This window comes from Lepidochelys kempii, chromosome 8 (genome assembly GCF_965140285.1).
Source record: "Lepidochelys kempii isolate rLepKem1 chromosome 8, rLepKem1.hap1, whole genome shotgun sequence".
NCBI lineage: Eukaryota > Metazoa > Chordata > Testudines > Cheloniidae > Lepidochelys > Lepidochelys kempii.
In genome coordinates, this window is record NC_136387.1 from 55182266 (window position 1) to 55203487 (window position 21222).

General features: G+C 44.8%; 1 protein-coding gene across 3 annotated transcripts in view; it reads right to left on the reverse strand.

Annotated features, from left to right (window-relative positions):
- COLGALT2 (collagen beta(1-O)galactosyltransferase 2) overlaps positions 1-21222 on the reverse strand; it is an 86301-nt gene that overhangs the window by 21295 nt on the left and 43784 nt on the right. For all 3 annotated transcript variants that reach the window (XM_073356651.2, XM_073356652.2, XM_073356653.2), the window contains 4 exons: positions 13412-13522; positions 7987-8104; positions 6881-7015; positions 1848-2052 (listed from right to left, as the gene is read on the reverse strand). In XM_073356651.2, coding sequence (XP_073212752.1) covers positions 1848-2052; positions 6881-7015; positions 7987-8104; positions 13412-13522 — 569 coding nt within the window. The remainder of the gene's footprint in view (positions 1-1847; positions 2053-6880; positions 7016-7986; positions 8105-13411; positions 13523-21222) is intronic.

The window sequence follows — 21222 nt, forward strand, 5'->3', positions numbered from 1 at the left end:
GAAACTTGGCTGAGATTCAAGTTCCTGTGAATACTGAAATTGGGTAGATTTTGTGCAATTTGAGGTTGCAGAACAAAAAGCTCAGACAGCTCTAATTATTTTCACTGATTAAATGCAGAGCCACCTGCGTTGCTGCACTTCCAGTGTTCTGACACCTCAGGAGATTTAAAAACAAGTGCTTGTTCTGTTTCATCGTGGGAGCCAGGATGTAAGGTCCCAGTACAGAGCTTTTTGGGGATGTGGAGCAAAATCTGAAACTGCGGCCTCCCACCGTTCCATAAACACTGAAGATAGGCCCAGGGGTGGTAGGGTTGGCGAGTGAGCCTACCCTGCAGTGGCAGCTCTCATCCTGTGGGGCTTGGCCCAGTTCCTCACTTCTGGGACACGGGGGTGCAGTGGTGCTCAGATTTGGCCTGGCCACCCCCTGTCATGATGGATGGGTTGCTGGGCCAAACCTGAATGATGCTGCAACCTCGTGCACCAGGTTGCAATGCCAGTCACTCAGATTTGGCCCAGCTGTCCTTCCATCATGACAGAGGGAGGGCCGGATCAAATCTGAATGATCCTGCAACCCCATGCACCAGGTTGCAACACCACACAGTTTGCAGGTCCGCTGGAGTTCCTTGGGCAAACTGCCCCCCTCCAGGCGGCCTTGTTACAGATGCACACAGGGAAAACCTGTCAGTGGGGGGAGCCTCCCATACCCAATGGCTTAGAGACATATTAGAGAAGAGCTCTGTCAGTTACTCAACTCAGCACTTCTAACAGGAAGGAGAGAGTCAAGCAATAAGGCCATTTCGAGGATTCCTCCAAATATAATCTCAGGGAGGAGACAAGTGATGCCCAGGGAGTGAATTTTCATTTGGTGACCAGACATTTGGCAGTACAAATCCTAGTGACTTTAACCGAGATCATGCACACAGAGCACTGTAAATCTCCACGTGACAAACATACTAATCATGCTTGGTACTTACATAGCAACATCCACCTAAGGATCTCAGTGTGCTTCCCATTCTCAAAGCACTAATTAATAGTCACAACTTCCTTGTGAAGTAGGTCATACTGGTATTATTAAAGGTGGGTGAATGAATGGGTTGGTCCGTTGGTATTTTTTTGGTTGTCCATGATCCCCAAGCAGCTTGTGGTCTCCTTGGATTTATCTGTGATTTGAAATTACTCAGGGAATCATGTCAACAGATAAGCCTTGCCCCATCAACCATGAATGAGCTGTTCATTGACCATAGTTTGTTACCTCTGATAGGACACTTAGGTCACATGGAACCATTTCTGGTACCTGATTGGAGCTGAAATAGGACAGAGAAGAGGCTTGGTGCCTGGGAAAGAACTGGTGGTGAGGAAAGCGCAAGAAGAGGAGAAGGAGCATGAACGGGAGAAGATAGAGCTGAGGCCCACTGGCAGCATAGGGCAGGCTTGGACAGCTGCTGTCCAGGGCCATACTTGTTCTGTGGATTAAGGTCTCTGAAGCTGTCAGTACAGTTTCATACAGGAAAGTTAAAGGGATGGGATAAGGGAGAAGAGGGGAGACAGTGGTCACTAGAATAAAAGACTTCAGGCCATTCAGAAGCAGCCTTAAAGTTAGTCACAGTCAGGCACAGCTGTGTGACAACCAAGAGTCCAGAGAGGAGACTCCCAATTTAAAAAAGGTTTCTGAGAAATACAATCGCAGAAAAACACATTGACCAAATGTTACTAAAGTCTGCTGCATTTTAGGGATGTAAGTGAGGGTAGAATTCAACCCACTGCCTTTAAGTATTAACCTCTGAACTGAAGGGAATCTGCACATCTCCACCGATCAGCCTTCCCAGCCTGTGAGCTCACCAACATACCTGCCTGGCGGCTTGAGAAGGCAAAGACAATGATGTCATCAAAGGTCCAGGTGTAGTCCTGGTGTGGGGGGTAAAACATCAGCTTGTCTGAGGCCTCTTTCCTCAGGTCAATGAGGAATGTGGAATGAACCATCGGAACAGCAAAACAGCCCAACCTCTTCCATTCCCTGATCAGGGAGTAATCCGGTGTCTTTCTGTAATAGCCCTGAAATGCGAAGAGCCAGCACTTTATTACCGTGAGACATTTCAAATGACTAGCCTACTGACTCTTTTCAAGAGAGCCTGACCAGTGCCAAAATCCCAGGTCCTCTCATTCCCAATCTTTGGGGCTGTTTGACATCTGCACTTGGAACTGAATTTCCCAAATTGCTCCACTCTTTCTAATGGGCTGACCCAAACCCCTGGATACAAGTACCCCCAAACCTTACAGCATGAACCCATCTTCCCTTTTCAGCAGCTAACGGAGACCTGAGCTGTACCACCACAAAACTCCTGGGCGGAAAAGCTTCGAAGCCAGCCTGGTCAGGTATTACTCCCTGACTCTCTGAAACCTACATTTGCACACACATCTCCAAGACTAATCCTGCAAAGTGCTGAGCACCCTCAACTTCCACTGAAGTCAATGGGAGAAGAGGATACTAAGCAGCTCACAGTATCAGGCCCTTCCCCTTTTACGGCAATCCCCTTAAAAATCAAATCCCCTTTCTGTTGCAGAGCTGTCAGACAGACACAACGCTGGTCTTGATACTGCATCCATTGAAGTCTATGGGAATTTTCCCATTGTCTCAATAGCAACTAGAACAGGCTTTTTGTCACAATGAGACAGATTCCTCCCACTAGAAACTGAGTGTATTCAATTTGTCTTCTTCCTGCATCTCTGGGCTAGCTGTACCAGAGGGTGGATTCACCCCAGGGCAGAACAGCTTTCATGTCCACTTGGAATTCCAGGGGGCTTCACCAAAGGAGTTTGCCTAGGAAAGGTGCTTGATTAGAATATTACTGTGTTCCCCTCCCAGGTGGACCTTCCATCATTGTGGGCTCACAACCTGGGTTGTGGTGGCTTAAATCTGGCCTTTGCCCGTGTAATGCTACTAACACAATCAGTGATGGAAATAACGACCTAATACTCAGGCTGAGGCAGTCCTAATACATTGATCAGATGGCTGAACAATGACAAGGACTGGTGTGGATCCATAGCAAATTCTGATCTTCTTAAAATAAAATAATAATCATAAAATAAAACAACAACAACCCTAATTCCTGAATGTTCCACAAGTATCCCAGCAACAGACGGAAGTTCAGCAAACATCTTACAGTGCCTTTTCTCTCGCTCTGCATATAAGTCGTGCATCATCAGGAAAGGCTCCAGCTGTCAGTTTTGCTGCCAAATAACAGTTATTTTCCTGACAAGTTAGATGTTGTGCTCTGCACTTGTTGCTGCTGCACCCTGCTTTTCAATACTTGTTCTAGCTGCTATTCCTGCACTTGTCCCCAGAAGAAAACGGACCAGAAGGAGTGTGAAACCGTTCGGCTAGAAGTGCAAAAACTAGGAGTGGCCAGGAAAAAAAAAGTGGATGTTTTGTTTTCACTCTAACCATTATTTACCAGGAAGTCTGTAGATCATATTTTCATCTTGTTTTTCTTTTCTTTACTGTCTTTTCGCAGCTAACATCAATAATGATGGAAAACTGGAAACTTGTTGTCAGAGTTGTAGCATTCTGTGCCAAATCCTCTGCTGGTAGAAACTGGCTGTGATCTATTAAAGTCAACCGAGCAATGCTGATGTCAGCTGTGAATCTGATCCCTTCTTTCCGAAGGCTTAAAGGGATGCTACCACCAGCATTCTCATGCATTTTTAAACTTTCTTTATCCATACGTTTACTAATAACAATTCCTAACAGCAAACTCAAGAATTGAAGAAGTTTAGGATGCTATCCTGCAATTTTTTACTTAAATCAGTAGTCTTTAGTCTGGCCTGTCACTGGGAGAATAAGGAGTTGCCAGACTGGCCACAGAGTAAGGAAGAGCAGGAAGTTCTTTCTACACTTCTTTTCCCTATAGCACCAATAAAATTAATAATGAATTTCTGGATGGCTCTTCAAAATATTAAAACGAAGAGTTGGGTAAGGGCAGGAGTATAGAATTGGAGATATTTATATGTATGAGTCAGAGCAATTAAAGAACCTGAAATTAAATGATCTTCTCTGGATCTGAAGATGTTTCTGTTTAATTAATCCTCTTGCAAAACTCATTTACAGACAAGGAGACATTTATCAACTTTGGAATCTCTCAACCTCCTTATGGCCCTAAAAATATAATAATTTCTAGAGTGTGCAATATTTTTGTTAGTAATATATACCAAAGTATAGATAGGGAATAAATTATTAGGAGTGCCGTGAACAGAACAGGGCTTGATTCTCCTCTCTAAATCAGTTACTGGAATACGGCACTGTATAAATCTGGTCGAAGCGCAAGCAGACATGCTCACACAATGGAGTAGTGTATGGAGAAGAGTACATTCTTAATTGATTTGTGCCAGAATACTGGAAAACCCAGCCTAAAATTATGTATCCGTGGTATTTAACTTCATCCAGATTACACAGAACACAAGGAATCACCTCCCATAGACATCAGTGCAGCTGCGGGTGTACTGGTGTTTTCTTACGTACTTGGTGGGATTGGGCCATTACACAGCATTTTTTGGTTACAAACAACCTCACCCATAAAACATGATCAGTCTTCTCAGGATTTCGCCTTTTCTACATCCAGGCTATACGCCACTTTGTTCACTGCTGTCGTTTGATGATAACACAACCCCAGCCCCTCAAAATGTTGATGACATTGAACACTGTAACATCCGCTTGGGGTCAGCACCAAGAACCCCAGGGAGCAGCAGCCAAGTTCTCTGACGTCTACAATAATGGATGGCCGCTGAGTTAACTCTGCTCTTATCTCTCTATTTCCTTCCTTCATATCAGCCCCACCTGTCTCCGCAGGCCTTCATGCTCCTGGCTGATTAATGAGAACTCTTCCCTGCCCCGCCCCCACCTCCTCCCCCACCACACACACCTGCTTATTGTTCCTCTGAGATCCCAGCCCTTCAGGAGTATTCAAAGAGCCACCTAGTCCCACATGGATAAAAACCCTCATAATCCCCAAGCACATCCCCACCCACCCCAATTGTCCTCTGCCTGCCATGCCAAGACTCTAATGGCTTTTGCAGCTGGTTGACCCCATGCTGCTCCCCACCATGAAGCAGGAGAGCAGGACCCAGCAACAGAAGGAGGTGGGGCAAGGCTCAGAGGCAGAGGAAGGAGGAAAGATTCCAAGCCAGAGAGAGTCAGAACAGCACTAGCTCAGGAAAGGATTCCCTAAAAGCTTTCCCTCCCCCATTTATTCCAAGGATCCTGAAAAACTGACTGACACGTCCCCTGATTTACCTCCGGGGTCTCCTACCATAATGAGGTTTGCAACTCTGCCCCTGAGGAAGGAGCAAGCTTAGGTGGCTGTCTAATGCTCAAATCAGCCTGATTTGAATCTGAGGTGGAGCAGCATCCCTTCAGAATAGAGAGCAGCCTGCACTGCTAGGCAACTCAGGAGGACAGCAAAATTGACGTGGGCCCCACAGCATCACAGGCAAATGTGGGGTGAGTGAAGCCCTGTTGTAATAACTCGGCCAAATGGGGTGTGAGCAGAGCCCTATTGTAATAACAAGGCCTCCAAATTTACCCTAATAGTGAGTTTACTGTCAAAAGGATGCAAAAGTTCTTAAGACAGCACAACAACCTATAATAACAAAGGTTATGGGAAAATGTATGAAAACCAGAGAGAGAGAGAGACTGAATTAGTCCAGACAAAAAGGGCCTTCTCATATGGTTTACAGACTGTGTTAAAATCATGCTCGGTAGAAACAAGAAATCAATGAACCAAAATTGGCATGTCAGAAACTAGGCCTAATTGGTGGACAAAATAATGAGGAGATGGACTATTCCACCCGTCACTCCCTTTTTGGGTCTTTAAAGAAAGAGACTTTGGTGGGGAGAATATGGAAGAAGAGATGGCAGCTACTGGAGCGAGCTTCACCATCATAGCTGACACCCCCCCCCGTTTCCCAGGTCCCTGTGTCTCCATCACTTTGATCCTGAGATGTCCTGACCAGACCAAACTAAAGAGAGAGGGAGCCAGATAACATCACCACTTTTACCAGCTCCAGCAGAACCCTAGAGACCACCTGGGATGAAATGGGATTGGACTGCAGCAGCAACAGCAGCAGAATCTCCATCCCCGCTCAACTGCCTTCTTCTTTTTTCCCCAAAAGGCCAGTTATCGCCATCTCTGATACCATCTAAGGCAGTGGTGGGCAACCTGCGGCCCATCAGGGTAATCTGCTGGCAGGCCGTCAGACAGTTTGTTTACATTTGCATGGCCACCTGCAGCTCCCAGTGGCCACGGTTCACCATTCCCAGCCAATGGGAGCTGCAGGAAGCAGCACGGGCTGCAGGGACATGCTGGTCGCCACTTCTCACAGCTCCCATTGACCGCGAACAGCGAACTGTGGCCACTGGGAGACGCAGGCGGCCGTGCAAATGTAAACAAACTGTCTTGCGGCCCACCAGCAGATTACGCTGTGCAGTCCGTGGGCCGCAGGTTGCCCACCACTGATCTAAGAGATGGTCAAACAAGAGGGGTTTACTTCTAAAACTCTCTCCAGCTCAAGAGAAAGGGAACAAGGGTTGTTGTTAAAATGAAAGCCTCACTTAACACTTTACATTTCAAATGCTTTAACTGTTTTTCCTTCTTTTTTGTATTTTTAATAAACAGTTAAAAAGATTTTAATGGTGTGTTTGCCATCGTGGCTGAGATCACTGTAGACCAAACACCAAATCTTGTTTAATGCTGGACAGTAACTGGGTTATGTTTACATCTTTGGGCCCCTATATTCCACCTAAATTAATACAACACTCCAGAGAAAGCTCACACATGCGGCAGCCCCCTCAACGCTGTTCACTAACCCCACGGAAGATGTGACTTGCCTGAGGGGAGATGCCACACCAGAAATTAGAATAGAGAGAGCGAGACTCCAGCATTGGTGCCACCACGGTCTTGTTCTCTGCTATCATCAGGTTCAGGGTCTCTGGATTGGTGAGCAAGTTATCTGCGTCTACAAACTAGAGAAGGAAAAGGGAGAAAGGACTTTTTCAACACCAGATAAAGTAATAAACTTTTACAATGTCCCTTCCTAGGGGAGGCAGTAGTTGAATGGCTCGCGAGATTAGCAATGGGCTAGGGACACTTTTGCCTTTAAGTCACTGGTCTGAATCCAACCTAGGTTGACAGTAACTGTAAGTTGTTACCATCTCATGGCTACTGAGAGCCCGTGTGAAAGGAGTTGATGGGCTCAGTCTATTTCCCAGTAGACAAGCATCCACTATAAAAATACCACATCCAGCAGTGGCACTAATTAGCAGCTTCTGTGGAAAGGCCACTAAATGGGAAGAGAGACTGAACTTGCTTCTTCCCCTAAAGGAGACCATGGGGGAGACTTGCATTGCCAACGCCCACGCTGGATGTTATGTGCTATGTGGAGAGATAGCAGCAGTGGTTCCTGAGACCAGACACACCCCACCCACTTGGAGTCTGATACAGCAAGACTGTTGATCACTGCTGTAAAGTGGCTCGGATCCCACCCTTCCATGCTGTTCTGCCAAACTTCTTTTTGGTGTCACCAAACTTCACTGATAGCCAGCAGGATTCTAAAAAAGGCACCCAGCACCAGCAGGACTACATTCCCCGGCAAACATAGTCCGGTTTCTGTGGGTGGATCCTTGGGCCCATGCCGAGCCCCATTATACTCAGCGGGGCTCTGCACATAGATCTAATTGCAGTACTGGGGCCTCATACACACTGTCTGTTGCTGATCAGATCAGCTGATGCCACAGGTGTTTTTCAAGCCGAATTCAGAGCAAACAAAGAGCTCTTCTTTTAGAAGGGAGGAACTTTTGGCAGCCATTTGGGGGACTCATCAGAGTTCAGAGATGGTTTGTTTCTGCCCACTTCCCCCACTCCGAGCATGGCTGCAGAATGACTGCCTGAAAATGTTCTGCCCAACTGTAGTTAATAAACCAAACCTCTGTTTTACCATGATGTAGTCTGACCACTTTTCTCTTGCAGTTCGCAGAGCTGCCTGCCTGAGTTTCATCACATGGGTAAACCTGGAGCTCGGCCAGTGTTTTGGCCCAATTTCATCGGGGTAAGACCTATGAAAGAAAAACAGTTACTGTCTCCTGGCCTCGTCCATGCTGCAGCACCCCTGGTCATTACATTGCCCTTCTAACTTCAGCATAAAAGGAAAACAGACAGTCACCTCAACTGACCCAGGCGGTAGGAGACCAGAAATAAAAAGGCAGGTTCTGAGGAAAAGCAATTCCAAGTTTATTCCTGGAGTTTGTACACAAGGCTGTAAAGAACACACTGTGCTTCAGCGTTTCCTGCCTCACACATGGCTATGGTGAAAAAGGGGTGATGTCAAAAACAGCTTCTCATTCAGTAGGCCAGATGCTCTGCTGGTGTAAACCAGTGTCATTCCACTGAAGTCAGTGCAATGATGTTGATTTATACCAGCTGAGGATCTGACCTCATATAGCTACTCCCTGCTAGATATTAAGAGTCACATCTGTTCACATTACTCCCCTACACCCAGCAGAACCAACACAGCTCATGGAGAGCGATCTGGATTCTTTCATGGCTTGTACCTCATTAGCCATTGTTACCTAAGGCCCCATCCCAACAAACTAACCCTTAACACTGAACTTAATGGGACTAATTTTGTGAGTCAAGTTACACATATGCATAATTGTTCTGAGGCTTGGAGTTTGTGTTCTGATAGCAGAATCTTCCTTACTGATGAGGATATGGGAGAAAGAAAGAAACCCTAATAAGACCCTGAATGAGAAAGTGATTGCATACAAATGTGAATTTGGTGTCCTTGTAAATGCAAAAAAGTAAAAAAAAAGACAGCACAAAGGATGGAAATTAAATTAGATTTTTAAAAATCCTCTCACTTTCATAATCTGAAATCTTGTTAATAGGTGAAGATTTTTATTCTTTAATATGGATGTTAAAAAAGGTAGGACAAAAAGTAAAGACAAGTAGTAATGGGTTTAATCAGCAGCAAGGGAGATTTAGGTTAGATGTTAGGAAAAACTTTTTAACTCTAAGGTTAGTTAAGCTCTGGAATAGGTTTCTAAGAGAGACTGTAGAATCCCCATCATTGGAGGCTTTTAAAAACATGTTGGCCAAACACCTGTCAAGGATGGTCTGTGTTTATGTGTTTCTGCCTCAGTGCAGGGGCTTGGACCAGATGACCTCTCGAGGTCCCTTCCTGCACTACATTTCTATGATCTTTTTTAAACTCAACAGTGTCCCTTTAAGTACCAACTTAAGTACTATGATGGAGAATGGTTTAGAAGAGTCATCTGAGGGAAGGCACCGGAAGGAAACTCCATCAACCGGAAGGCATGGAATGCATTGTCCTAGGGATGGGGGTTCCACGACCACCACTCCCAAGAGGAGGAGACGGGCGGTGGTGATCAGGGGTTCCCTCCTAAGAGGGACAGAGTCATCCATCTGCCATCCAGACTGGGAAACTCGAGAAGTGTGCTGCTCGCCTGGAGCTAGAATTCAGGATTTGACGGAATGTCTGCCAAGACTAATCAAGCCCTTGGACCGCTACCCCTTCCTACTCCTCCATCTGGGCATCAATGATACCGCCAAGAATGACCTTGAGCGGGTCACAGCAGACTACATGGCTCTGGGAAGAAGGATAAAGGAGTTTGAGGCGCAAGTCGTGTTCTCGTCCATCCTCCCTGTTGAAGAAAAAGGCCCAGGTAGGGACCATCGAATAGTGGAAGTAAATGCGTGGTTACACAGGTGGTGTAGGAGAGAGGGCTTTGCTTCAACCATGGGATATTGTTCCAGGAAGAAGGATTGCTAGGAAGAGATGGAATCCACCTAACAAAGAGAGGGAAGAGCATCTTCGCAGGCAGGCTTGCTAATTTAGTGAGGAGGACTTTAAATTAGGTTCACCAGCAGATGGTGACTTAAGCCCGGAGGTAAGTGGGGAAGTGGGACACTGGGAGGAAACACAAGTATAAGGGTGAAACCAGGGAGGCCTCCTGATTTATACTGAGAAAGTTGGGCAATCGGCTGGTTATCTTAGGTGCCTGTACATGAACACAAGAGGCCTGGGAAAGAAGCAGGAAGAATTGGAAGTCCTGGCACAGTCAAGGAACTATGATGTGATTGGAATAACAGACCTGGTGGGGTAACTCACATGACTGGAGCACTGTCATGGATACATATAAACTGTTCAGGAAGGACAGGTGGGGGAGAAAAGATGGAGGAGTTTCGCTGTATGTAAGGGAGCAGTATGATTGCTCAGAACTCCAGTATGAAACTGGAGAAAAGCCTGTTAAAAGTCTTTGAGTTAAGTTTAGAAGCGAGAGCAACAAGGGTGATGTCGTGGTGGGCATCTGGTATAGACCAGCAGACCAGGAGGATGAGGTAGACGAGGCTTTCTTCAGACAACTAACAGAAGTTTCCAAATCACATGGGAGACTTCAATCACACTGACATCTGCTGGGAGAGCAATACAGCAGTGCACAGACAATCCAGGAAGTTTTTGGAGAGTGTTGGGGACAACTTCCTGGTGCAAGTGCTGGAGGAACCAACTAGGGGCTGGGCTCCTCTTGACCTGCTGCTCACAAACAGGGAAGAACGGGTAGGGGAAGTAGAATTGGGTAACACCCTGGGCAGCGGTGACCAAGAGATGGTCAAGTTCAGGATCCTGACAAAAGGAAGAAAGGAGAGCAGCAGAATACAGACCCTGGACATCAGAAAAGCAGATTTTGTCTCCCTCAGGGAACTGATGGCCAGGATCCCTGGGAGGCTAATATGAGGGGGAAAGGAGTCCAGGAGAGCTGGCTGTATTTTAACGAAGCCTTATTGAGGGCGGAGGAACAAACCATCCCAATGTGCAGAAAGAATAGCAAATATGGCAGGCGACCAGCTTGGCTTAACATAGAAATCTTTGGTGAGCTTAAACACAAAAAAGAAGCCTACAAGAAGTGAAAACTTGGACAGATGACTAGGGAGGACTATAAAAATATTGCTCAAGCATGCAGGGGTATAATCAGGAAGGCCAAAGCACAATTGGAGTTGCAGTTAGCAAGAGATGTGAAGAGTAACAAGAAGGGTTTCTACAGTTATGTTAGCAACAAGAAGGTGGTCAGGGAAAGTGTGGAACCCTTACTGAATGGGGGAAGCAACCTAGTGACAGATGATGTGGAAAAAGCTAAGGTGTTTTTTTTGCCTCGGTCTTCACAGACAAGGTTAGTTCCCAGGCTGCAGCACTGGGCTGCACAGTGTGGGGAGGAGGTGAGCAGCCCTCAGTGGTGAAAGAACAGGTGAAGGACTATTTAGAAAAGCTGGACATGCACAAGTCCATGGGTCTGGATCTAATGCATCTGAGGGTGCTAAGGGAGTTGGCTGATGTGATTGCAGAGCCATTGGCCATTATCTTTGAAAACTCATGGCAATCAGGGGAGGTCCCGGATAACTGGAAAAAGGCTAATGTAGTGCCCATCTTTAAAAAAGGGAAGAAGGAGAATCCGGGGGAACTACAGACTGGTCAGCCTCAGCCTCACCCCGGTCCCTGGAAAAATCATGGAGCAGGTCCTCAAGGAATCCATTTTGAAGCACTTGGAGGAGAGGAAGGTGATTAGGAACAGTCAACATGGATTCACCAAGGGCAAGTCATGCCTGACCAACCTGATTGCCTTCTATGATGAGAATATGGGGAAATGGCTCTGTGAATATGGGGAAAGCGGTGGATGTGATACATCTTGAATTAAGCAAAGCTTTCGATATGGTCTCTCACAGTATTCTTGCCAGCAAGTTAAAAAAGTATGGATTGGATGAGTGAACTATAAGGCGGATAGAAAGCTGGCTAGATCATCGAGCTCAACGGATAGTGATCAATGGCTCGATGTCTAGTTGGCAGCCAGTATCAAGCGGAGTGCCCTAGGGGTTGGTCCTGAGGCCGGTTTTGTTCAACATCTTCATTAATGACCTGGATGTTGGGATGGATTGCACCCTCAGCAAGTTCACAGATGACACTAAGCTTGCGGGAGAGGTAGATACGCTGGAGGGTAGGGATAGAGTCCAGAGTGACCTATACAAATTGGAGGATTGGGCCAAAAGAAATCTGATGAGGTTCAACAAGGACAAGTACAGAGTCCCACACTTAGGATGGAAGAATCCCATGCACTGCTACAGGCTGGGGACCAACTGGATAAGCAGCAGTTCTGCAGAAAAGGACCTAGGGGTTACAGTGGACGAGAAGCTGGATATGAGTCAGCAGTGTGCCCTTGTTGCCAAGAAGGCTAACTGCATATTGGGCTGCATTAGTAGGAGCATTGCCAGCAGATCGAGGGAAGTGATTATTCCCCTCCATTTGGCACTGGTGAGGCCACATCTGAAGTATTGTGTCCAGTTTTGGGCCCCCCACTACAGAAAGGATGTGGAGAAATTGGAGAGAGTCCAGCAGAGGGCAACCAAAATTATTAGAGGCCTGGGGCACATGATTTATGAGAAGAGGCTGAGGGAACTGGGCTTATTTAATCTGCAGAAGAGAAGAGTGTGTGTGTGTGGGGGGGGGGGGATTTGATAGCAGCCTTCAACTACCTGAAGGGGGGTTCCAAAGAGGATGGAGCTAGGCTGTTCAAAATGGTGGCAGAAGGCAGAACAAGAAGCAATGGTCTCAAGTTACAGTGGGGGACGTCTAGGTTGGATATTAGGAAAAACTGTTTCACTAGGAAGGTGGTGAAGCACTGGAATGGGTTACCTAGGGAGATAGTGGAATCTCCATCCTTGGTGGTTTTTAAGGCCTGGCTGGACAAAGCACTGGCTGGGATGATTTAGTTGGGGTTGGTCCTGCTTTGAGCAGGGGGTTGGACTAGATGACCTCCTGAGGTCTCTCCCAACCCTAATCTTCTATAATTCTATGGTTCTATGATTCTACGGTTCTATGATTCTAAGTAAATGATAGTTTCCCTCAAGATATCCTTCCTGGGTCTTGCACTAATTCCCTGGATGGAAAAGTACTGAATATTGAAAGCCAGGAACAGAGTTTTGACCAGGGATGGGGAGATGAAGCATGTTTCCCTGAGTCTCCTGGAAAATAAGGAACCAATCGTTAATTCATTGTATCTTTCACTGAGAATTTTTGGGTGTGCAAGGAAGGCAGGCTCAGATGGGAAATGACTGAATAGAACTGCTTTCTGCTGATAGGTCCCCATCAGCCAAAGTCCTTAACTTTAAACACATGAGTATTCCCCCTGAAGTTAAAGATGTGCTGAAGTGCTTTGCTGAGACAGGCCCTTAAAGAATCTGAATGTAAATCCTGCAACAATCATTTGTTTAAACCACCATTGGTTTAAAGATTTCTATAATCTTGATATTGAAACCCCCAAACTATTCAGGAAATCACTGGCCATGATACTCACTGAGGCTCCTCCATCGGCCTCCACTCCACATAGTGATACAGTTTTTGCACATTCTTCAGCCACTCTCTGAGCATCTCTGTGGTGTTATCAACGTTATGGTCAGTGGCTGCCCTGGAGAAATAAGGGCACAAAGAATCCCATTAACGTAGAATCTGAATAGCAGGCACAGGCTGGACAGGGTAAGACCAAATTCTTTCTTGACAAAGAAATGCCCTCAAATGGGTGGACATACATTGTGTATAAATAGTAAAGTGCACCTGTATGTTGGCTGGCACCCCCGTAACTTTCCTCCTGCCCTAACCCAGGACACATTAGGCCTGCCAGGAGCTCATATAATCTGCACTGGGAGTGTATGTATAGTTCCAAATCCTGGCAAGAGACATACACACAAATCCATGCAACCATCCCTTAGGATTTCCCTCGTGGGATTGTGTCTCTGCAGCACCTGTCCGGGTATGTCTACCCTGCAATTAAAAACTGACAGCTGGCCCAGGCTAAAGGCTCAGACTCCGCAGCTGTTTAATTGCAGTGTAGACATTAGGGCTCAGGCTGGAGCCCTGGATCTAGGACCCTGTAAGGTGGGATGGTCCCAGAGCTCAGGAGTCCATAGGAGAAGGCCAGCGGCTTCTTCAACTGTTTCTGCCACCAACTTTTCTGAGGTTGCATGTGTGCTCCCATGTTGCAAGAATCAGGTATAAAAAAAACCCCAACTGGAATCAGTTCTCAGCAGGGTGGATTCAGCCCTTCATGCTCCCTAAGATGAGCACCACTTCCCTATTACTCTATTTCCAAATGCAATTTGCTATGATTGGGTCCTTTGCAGGAAACCTTACAGACTGGAGTCCTGACAGATTCACAGTAACATTAAGGATCCCACAGCACTTTTCCTAAGAGCTGGGATTTGCCCACTGGCATTGGACAAAATATTCCCTATCCTCACAGCCATGCAGCGTGCTGAGCACTACCGTGGTCCCAGAGGCAGACACATTTCAGGGGCACTGTACTGGGTAGATCCTCAGTTGTGTAATTTAGCATAGCTCCATGGACTTCACCCTGTTGAACCTTCTAAGGATCTGTGCCCTCCATATTTAATTTGTGCAGCTCTTTGAGATCTTTCAGGACAAGGTCTTAGGTATTTTTTCTTACAATATTATATGATCTTATGAGACATAAACAGGGTCTTATTCTCCTCTTGTTTACACTGGTTCCATACCAGTGAAGCTTTTGTTTCCAGCAGATTTACCTGGTTTGAGTGAGAGGAAAATCAAGGATACAGACTTCTGTAATTATTGCTAAATAAGCTGGAAAAGAATTAAATAGCCTCAGGACAGCATTATTTATTTATGGGACATTTATTCCTGAAGAAAGAAAGAAAGAAAGAAAGAAAGAAAGAAAGAAAGAAAGAAAGAAAGAAAGAAAGAAAGAAAGAAAGAAAGAAAGAAAGAAAGAAAGAAAGAAAGAAAGAAAGAAAGAAAATGAATTAGCCCAGTGCCAGTCCTAGGAGTCTTATTGGTGCTCCTGGTTGCCCACAATGAATATAAAAAGCCACGGCCTGTAACAGAAGAAAGTAGTGGTTTTAGCCTGCTGCACCAATAACTTCAAGGGTTGTCTAACATTTACAATCCACATTCCTAAAACATCAGGGCACTCTTTTTAGTGTCCCTGCATTAGCAATCATTTGTGTTGCAGTAGCACTTAGGAGCCCCAATCGTGGGACAGGACCTCATTGTACTAGGCACCGTATAGACATAGAACAAAAAGACATGCCTTCCCCAAAGAGCTTCCAAGTGTGCCTCCCATCATGTTTTACAAGGCCCTAGTTAATCATGATGACGGGGGAGGTTTTCAAGGGAGAGTTAGGCACATAACATGCTCAAGACAGGTTGGGTAGGTACCTAACTCCCCTTTGTGCCTTTGACAACATCCCCCAATTTTTCTATCCTGCTGATTACATGAAAAGGAGAAGGAGAGGGTTTGCTTGTAGTTTGGAGAGGGGAGTTGAAGCTCTGGCTCTGGTGTCGGGCCAGATCCTTTATTACTCTGGGGATGCTCTCTCATATTACGCCAATGCCGAGTGTGGACTCTTTCTCCACTCAGCCCTGAGAACTACACAACCCCAAAATGTCAGCATCACGGGGAGAGCAAAGTGAAGGAAGTAGGAGGAGACTGAGACAGTCATTAACAAAGGAAAAGCAATTTCCTTTAAAAATAATTAATACGAGGGAATGTTCCCTTTGCCAGATGTTGATCTACAGACATGAGGACTGTTCTTGGCGGTTGGAAAAGCAGCTCCCCCAGGAATGAATGCTGACTAGCTGAACAGGCGTCCTTTTGGGTTAAGCAGACAGACACATAGGCTGTTTTTACAGAGTTACAGCAACTCTCCCATTAGCAGCTAGTTCACACTTATATCAATAGTTCCTCCTTGCTTGTTCCAGTCCAAGCATGGAGACAGAAGTCTGATCATACTGTCTGTTAGTGTAGAGATGCAACTGCAGGAGCCTATGGAATTCTACAAAGAGCTCCATAACTGTCCTCATTTTGAAGAGAGACACAGCACACACAGACTACATGTTCAGCATGCAGTGCTCTGGGTTGAGCCAAGATGGAGCACTTTTTGAAAATAAACACTTGACTTGTGCTACACTAATTTCTGCAGTCTTTCAGAAAACACTGCGATCAACACAAACACCAGTTTATGTGACAAAAATGTATTTGTGATCTCAGTCCAGTTCTACTGGACAAGCGTCCTCTTCACAAAAGCCTCCATAAAAGGCTGCACTAGCTGGCACTCGCCAAAGGGAGGCTGAGGGGTGAAATGGAATGGAAGCTGGTGGAATCTCTAGGTCACCAGAGAGGTCACTAGAGGGAAGCCTGCATAGCTGGAGCCCATGCTGTACCTACTCTGTGGGTTAGGGGCTAAATCCTGTTCCCATTGGAGTTTTGCCAGTGACTTCACTGAGACAAGGATTTGGCTCAGATAAAGGATTTCAGTCTCCAGGTGTGTCCATCCAGTGGTATTTATAAGCCTTAAACTCTCAAACACAACAAAGTTAGTCACTTCTTGGATCACACATGCTCGGTGACTAGCAATTTGGCAAACCTTTACTTTTTCCAGTTTAGAGCTTCAAAAATAGGCCATTCCCAACAGCTATTTTTGTTATTGTTCTCGGAACTATTTACATTTAACACCATTAAAAGTCAGCATTCACCATTGTTTCCATACAGTGGTATCTTACTGCAGCAGTATGCATCTGTCCTTGGGATAAGAAGTGACTGTGATGTCTCCAATATTGCTGTCTGGAAACTGTGGGGAAATGTTGACTATTTTATGACAACCATTGCATAAAAACCAAACAAAATACCAACACAGGTTTCTACTGGCAGCCATGTGCACTGAGCCACAAAAGGAGTGTCATGATTTCCCTTACGAACTCTGCTTTTCTGTAATCACACGGACAATCTCTGCCACAGTCACCTTTCAGGGGAGAATCGGACATCCAGTAGGTTGCAGATTGGTAATACAATTCAGAGCCTTTTAATCTCAACTCTCCAATTCTAACTTAGAGGTTACTCTCTCATTGTTTTCCGTGGCATAAGGGAAAGGAGTCTGATAGTCTCAGTCCAATTCCAAGATCACAGAGGTGTCCACATCACGAAAAACACCACCATCATTTGCTCCCTAACTGGCTGTCTGAGGTGGTGCACTGAATGGCCATGGCGAATGGGCTATACTCTCCCTTACAGAAATGGTTCCTGCCAGAAGAGGGTTGAGGCACATTGACAGGGCAATGTGCGAAAAGTGTATGCTGTACTTGGTCTGTCTAGACAAACATGGACTAATTTATTATAATGCTCTGTGGTGGTGCAGGGATAAATGCAAGTGACAGAGGACTCATTGTGAGGATGCACAGTTTCACACTAGCCAGTCCTGACACTTCGGTTACACACAATATTCTCCACTGTAGAGGAGCCTTCTTTGTGCTCAAACTATTGACATTTTAAAAACTCATCCTGAATGCAGCTCTGCACTAAACAAGCCTCTTTTGAAAACTGACACTGAGAAAACAGCTTGATTTTTTTTTAAAGCAGCATTTGCTTGGGCGTATTGGTGTTGCCCTGACCCCAGCTTTCAATGGAGTTTCATGAATGACAGACAACTTCTAAATTCAAAATTTCAGCACAGTTCACACCCTGTATGTAGACAGCACACATTCCTCATTAAAGTTCAATGGTGACCAGCAATAAGGTCATATTAAGAATGGTGACTGGACTGCCCCCTGCTCGTGTAAAGTAGTAAAAACAAAATCAAACCCTACAGGTAGCTACAGATCCTAAATCAGGGGCACCCAGATTCTGCCCGAGTGCTGTATTAAAACAAGTTTCCAGGAATTCCACCAGATTTGCATCCCATGGAGCAGATGGCAAGAGTCCCTAACTCCATTGTTAATATGGCCATGCTGGCACAGAGCTATAGTTCCCAGCATACAATGCCCCATCCTGATCCAATTGGTCAGGCTGACAGAGCTGCTTAGCTAGAGATGGAGCACTGCATGCTGGGACCTGTAATCTGCATGGCTTGCATCGCTGTATGAAAGAGCAGAGTGGCCTAGAGCCATGTTGATGAACTCGCTGGGCCATTTTAGCCATTCCTGTCCTTTGATTTACCTAAACTGTAGTAGAATAACCTATACAATATTGCCAATCCCAGACATTCAAAAATCATGATTTGAGCCCCCCAAAACCATGAGATTGGCTGATAAGCCATGAGATGTTTAAAAAAAAAAATAAGAAACTTGTTCTTCTGGTTTCTCAGCCTCTAGGATGCACGCTGGTCATGTTTTCAAGATTTTCTCTGCAACCACGAGGGCTAGAAATTTTCATTTAAAAAAAGACAGTAAGCTGAGTTTCAGAGTAGCAGCCGTGTTAGTCTGTATTCGCAAAAAGAAAAGGAGTACTTGTGGCACCTTAGAGACTAAGCTTTTGTGAAAGCTTTCGTGAAAGCATAAGCTTTCGTGAGCTAAGGCTCACTTCATCGGATGCATCCGATGAAGTGAGCTGTAGCTCACGAAAGCTTATGCTCAAATAAATTTGTTAGTCTCTAAGGTGCCACAAGTACTCCTTTTCTTTTTTCAGTAAGCTGAGTGTGACCATAAGCACTGGTCATTCATACCCTACAAACTATTATAATAATTTTACTACAAAATATGACTTATGAGATATCATTTGAAAACTAATAGCTCACTGATCATTAATATCCTTGGGTGATGTATGGATGTAGTGTGTATTAAGAGTTGTGGATATATGCTGGAATTATTAATAAAGTGTGTTTAAACCAGGCATATGAAGGAAAGTTGGTAAACAGATCTTACCCAGACAATGGAATGTGTATTTGATTGTCTGACCATCCCGCTCTTCAGGCAGACACAATGAAAGTCCATTATTTCTCTGAGCTGCCCAGGAGAGGGCTGGACATTTGCAGAGCACATGGTTCGGGGGGAATTCAGGCCTAAGAATATGTTGGGTCCCCTTGCTGGTTGTAACCAAGTCTTGTGGAAGCCAAAGTGGGGCTGTGGAGCAGTGGACATGCAGCTAGGGAGAGGACAGCCCTGGTTCAGCAGTTTAGCACACAGACACATCAGGGTGTGACCTGTATTCTGGTAGGCTGGTTATTAGAGTCCCAGGCTGGCAGCTACAGCAGCAAAGCATTGTAAACAGGGCTGTCAAGTGATTAAAAAAATTAATCACGATTAATCACAATGTTAAACAATAATAGAATACCATTTATTTAAATAGTTTTGGATGTTTTCTACATTTTCCAATATAATGATTTCAATTACAACACAGAATACAAAGTGTACAGTGCTCACTTTATATTTATTTTTATTACAAATATTTGCACTGTAAAAAACAAAATAAATAGTATTTTTCAATTCACCTAATACAAGTACTATAGTGCAATCTCTTTATCATGAAAGTTGAACTTACAAATATAGAATTATGTACAAAAAATAATTGCATTCAAAAGTAAAACATTGTAAAACTTTAGCACCTACAAGTCCACTCAGTCCTATTTCTTGTTCAGCCAGTCACTCAGACATTTGTTTACATTTGCAGGAGATAATGCTGCCTCGTTCTTGTTCACAATGTCACCTGAAAGTGAGAACAGGAGTTCACATGGCACTGTTGCAGCCGGCGTCACAAGATGTTTACAAGCCAGATGCGCTAAAGATTCATCTGTCCCTTTATGCTTCATCCACTATTCCAGAGGACGTGTGTCCATGCTGACGGATTCTTCTCGATAACGATCCAAAGCAGAGCAGGCCGACGCACGTTCATTTTCATCATCTGAGTCAAATGATTTTCTTTTTTTGGTGGTTCAAGTTTTGTAGTTTCTGCATCGGAGTGTTGCTCTTTTAACACTTCGGAAAGCATGCTCCATGCCTTGTCCCCCTCAGATTTTGGAAGGCACCTCAGATTCTTAAACCTTGGGTCAAGTGCTGTAGCTATCTTTAGAAATCTCACATTAGTACCTTCTTTGCCTTTTGTCAAATCTGCAGCGAAAGTGTTCTTAAAATGAACACGTGCTGAGTCATCATCAGAGACGCTATAAAACAAAATATATGGCAGAATGCAGGTAAAACAGAGCAGAAGACATACAATTCTCCCCCAAGGAGTTCAGTCACAAATTTAATTATGCATTATTTTTTTAACAAGTGTCATCAGCATGGAAACATGTCCTCTGGAACTGTGGCCAAAGCATGTTTAGCACAGGGGTTGGCAACCTTCCAGAAGTGGTATGCCAAGCCTTCATTTATTCACTCTAATCTAAGGTTTCGTGTGCCAGAAATACATGTTAACATTTTTAAAAAGTCTCTTTCTATAAGTCTATAATATATAACTGAATTATTGTTGCATGTAAAGTAAATATGGTTTTTAAAATGTTTAAGAAGCTTCATTTAAAATTAAATTAAAATGCAGATCTTATCAGTTTAGTGACAGGTTTCAGATTAACAGCCGTGTTAGTCTGTATCCGCAAAAAGAAAAGGAGTACTTGTGGCACCTTGGAGACTAACAAATTTATTTGAGCATAAGCTTTGGTGAGCTACAGCGCACTTCATCAGTTTAGTGTGATCCTTGCCCTTGCTTTTCCTTGCTGAGTTTTCCAATGTCTGGCACGTATTTGGATACTTTAAGCTGCACACAGGCTTCTGAGTGATCAATTGTTAACCGGCTCTGAGAGGGACAGAGGACAGATTTCATGTGTGAAAATACCACAAGTATGTGGATCCAAATGCTGAAAGCATTGCAAATGCAATTTTCTTCAAACAGTTAAATTTCACTGGCAGAGGCATCCAGCAGGTCAGAATAGAGGCCCCATGATCTCTCTTGGTAGTTTAAAGTACACTCCGCAAATCTCCAAACTTTGATGCCCACCATGCTGAGCTTTTTAACTGAATGAGCTGCATTTCGAAATCTTCAGTACCCATCCACTGAAATACAGACAAATCAAAGTTGCTTTCATTGAACTTTTCAGGTTTAATTAGAAAAGAAAGCACTGGGCCAAATCACTGGAAATCTTGAATCGGTCAGAAAATTCTGATTCCAGTTCTTGCATGTACATTCTAATCTCAAAGTCAAACACAGTGTGCTGTTCCAAATGGCGTGATAGTGATGTAAGCAGCAAATCAAGACTTAAAAATATCCCAGTACAGTGGTGCTGGAACAATTTTTAAGGTGGAGTTGCTGAGCTGCACCCCCTCTTGCCCCTGCCTGCACCCCTCACTGCCCCAGGCTGGGGCCAGTGAGCC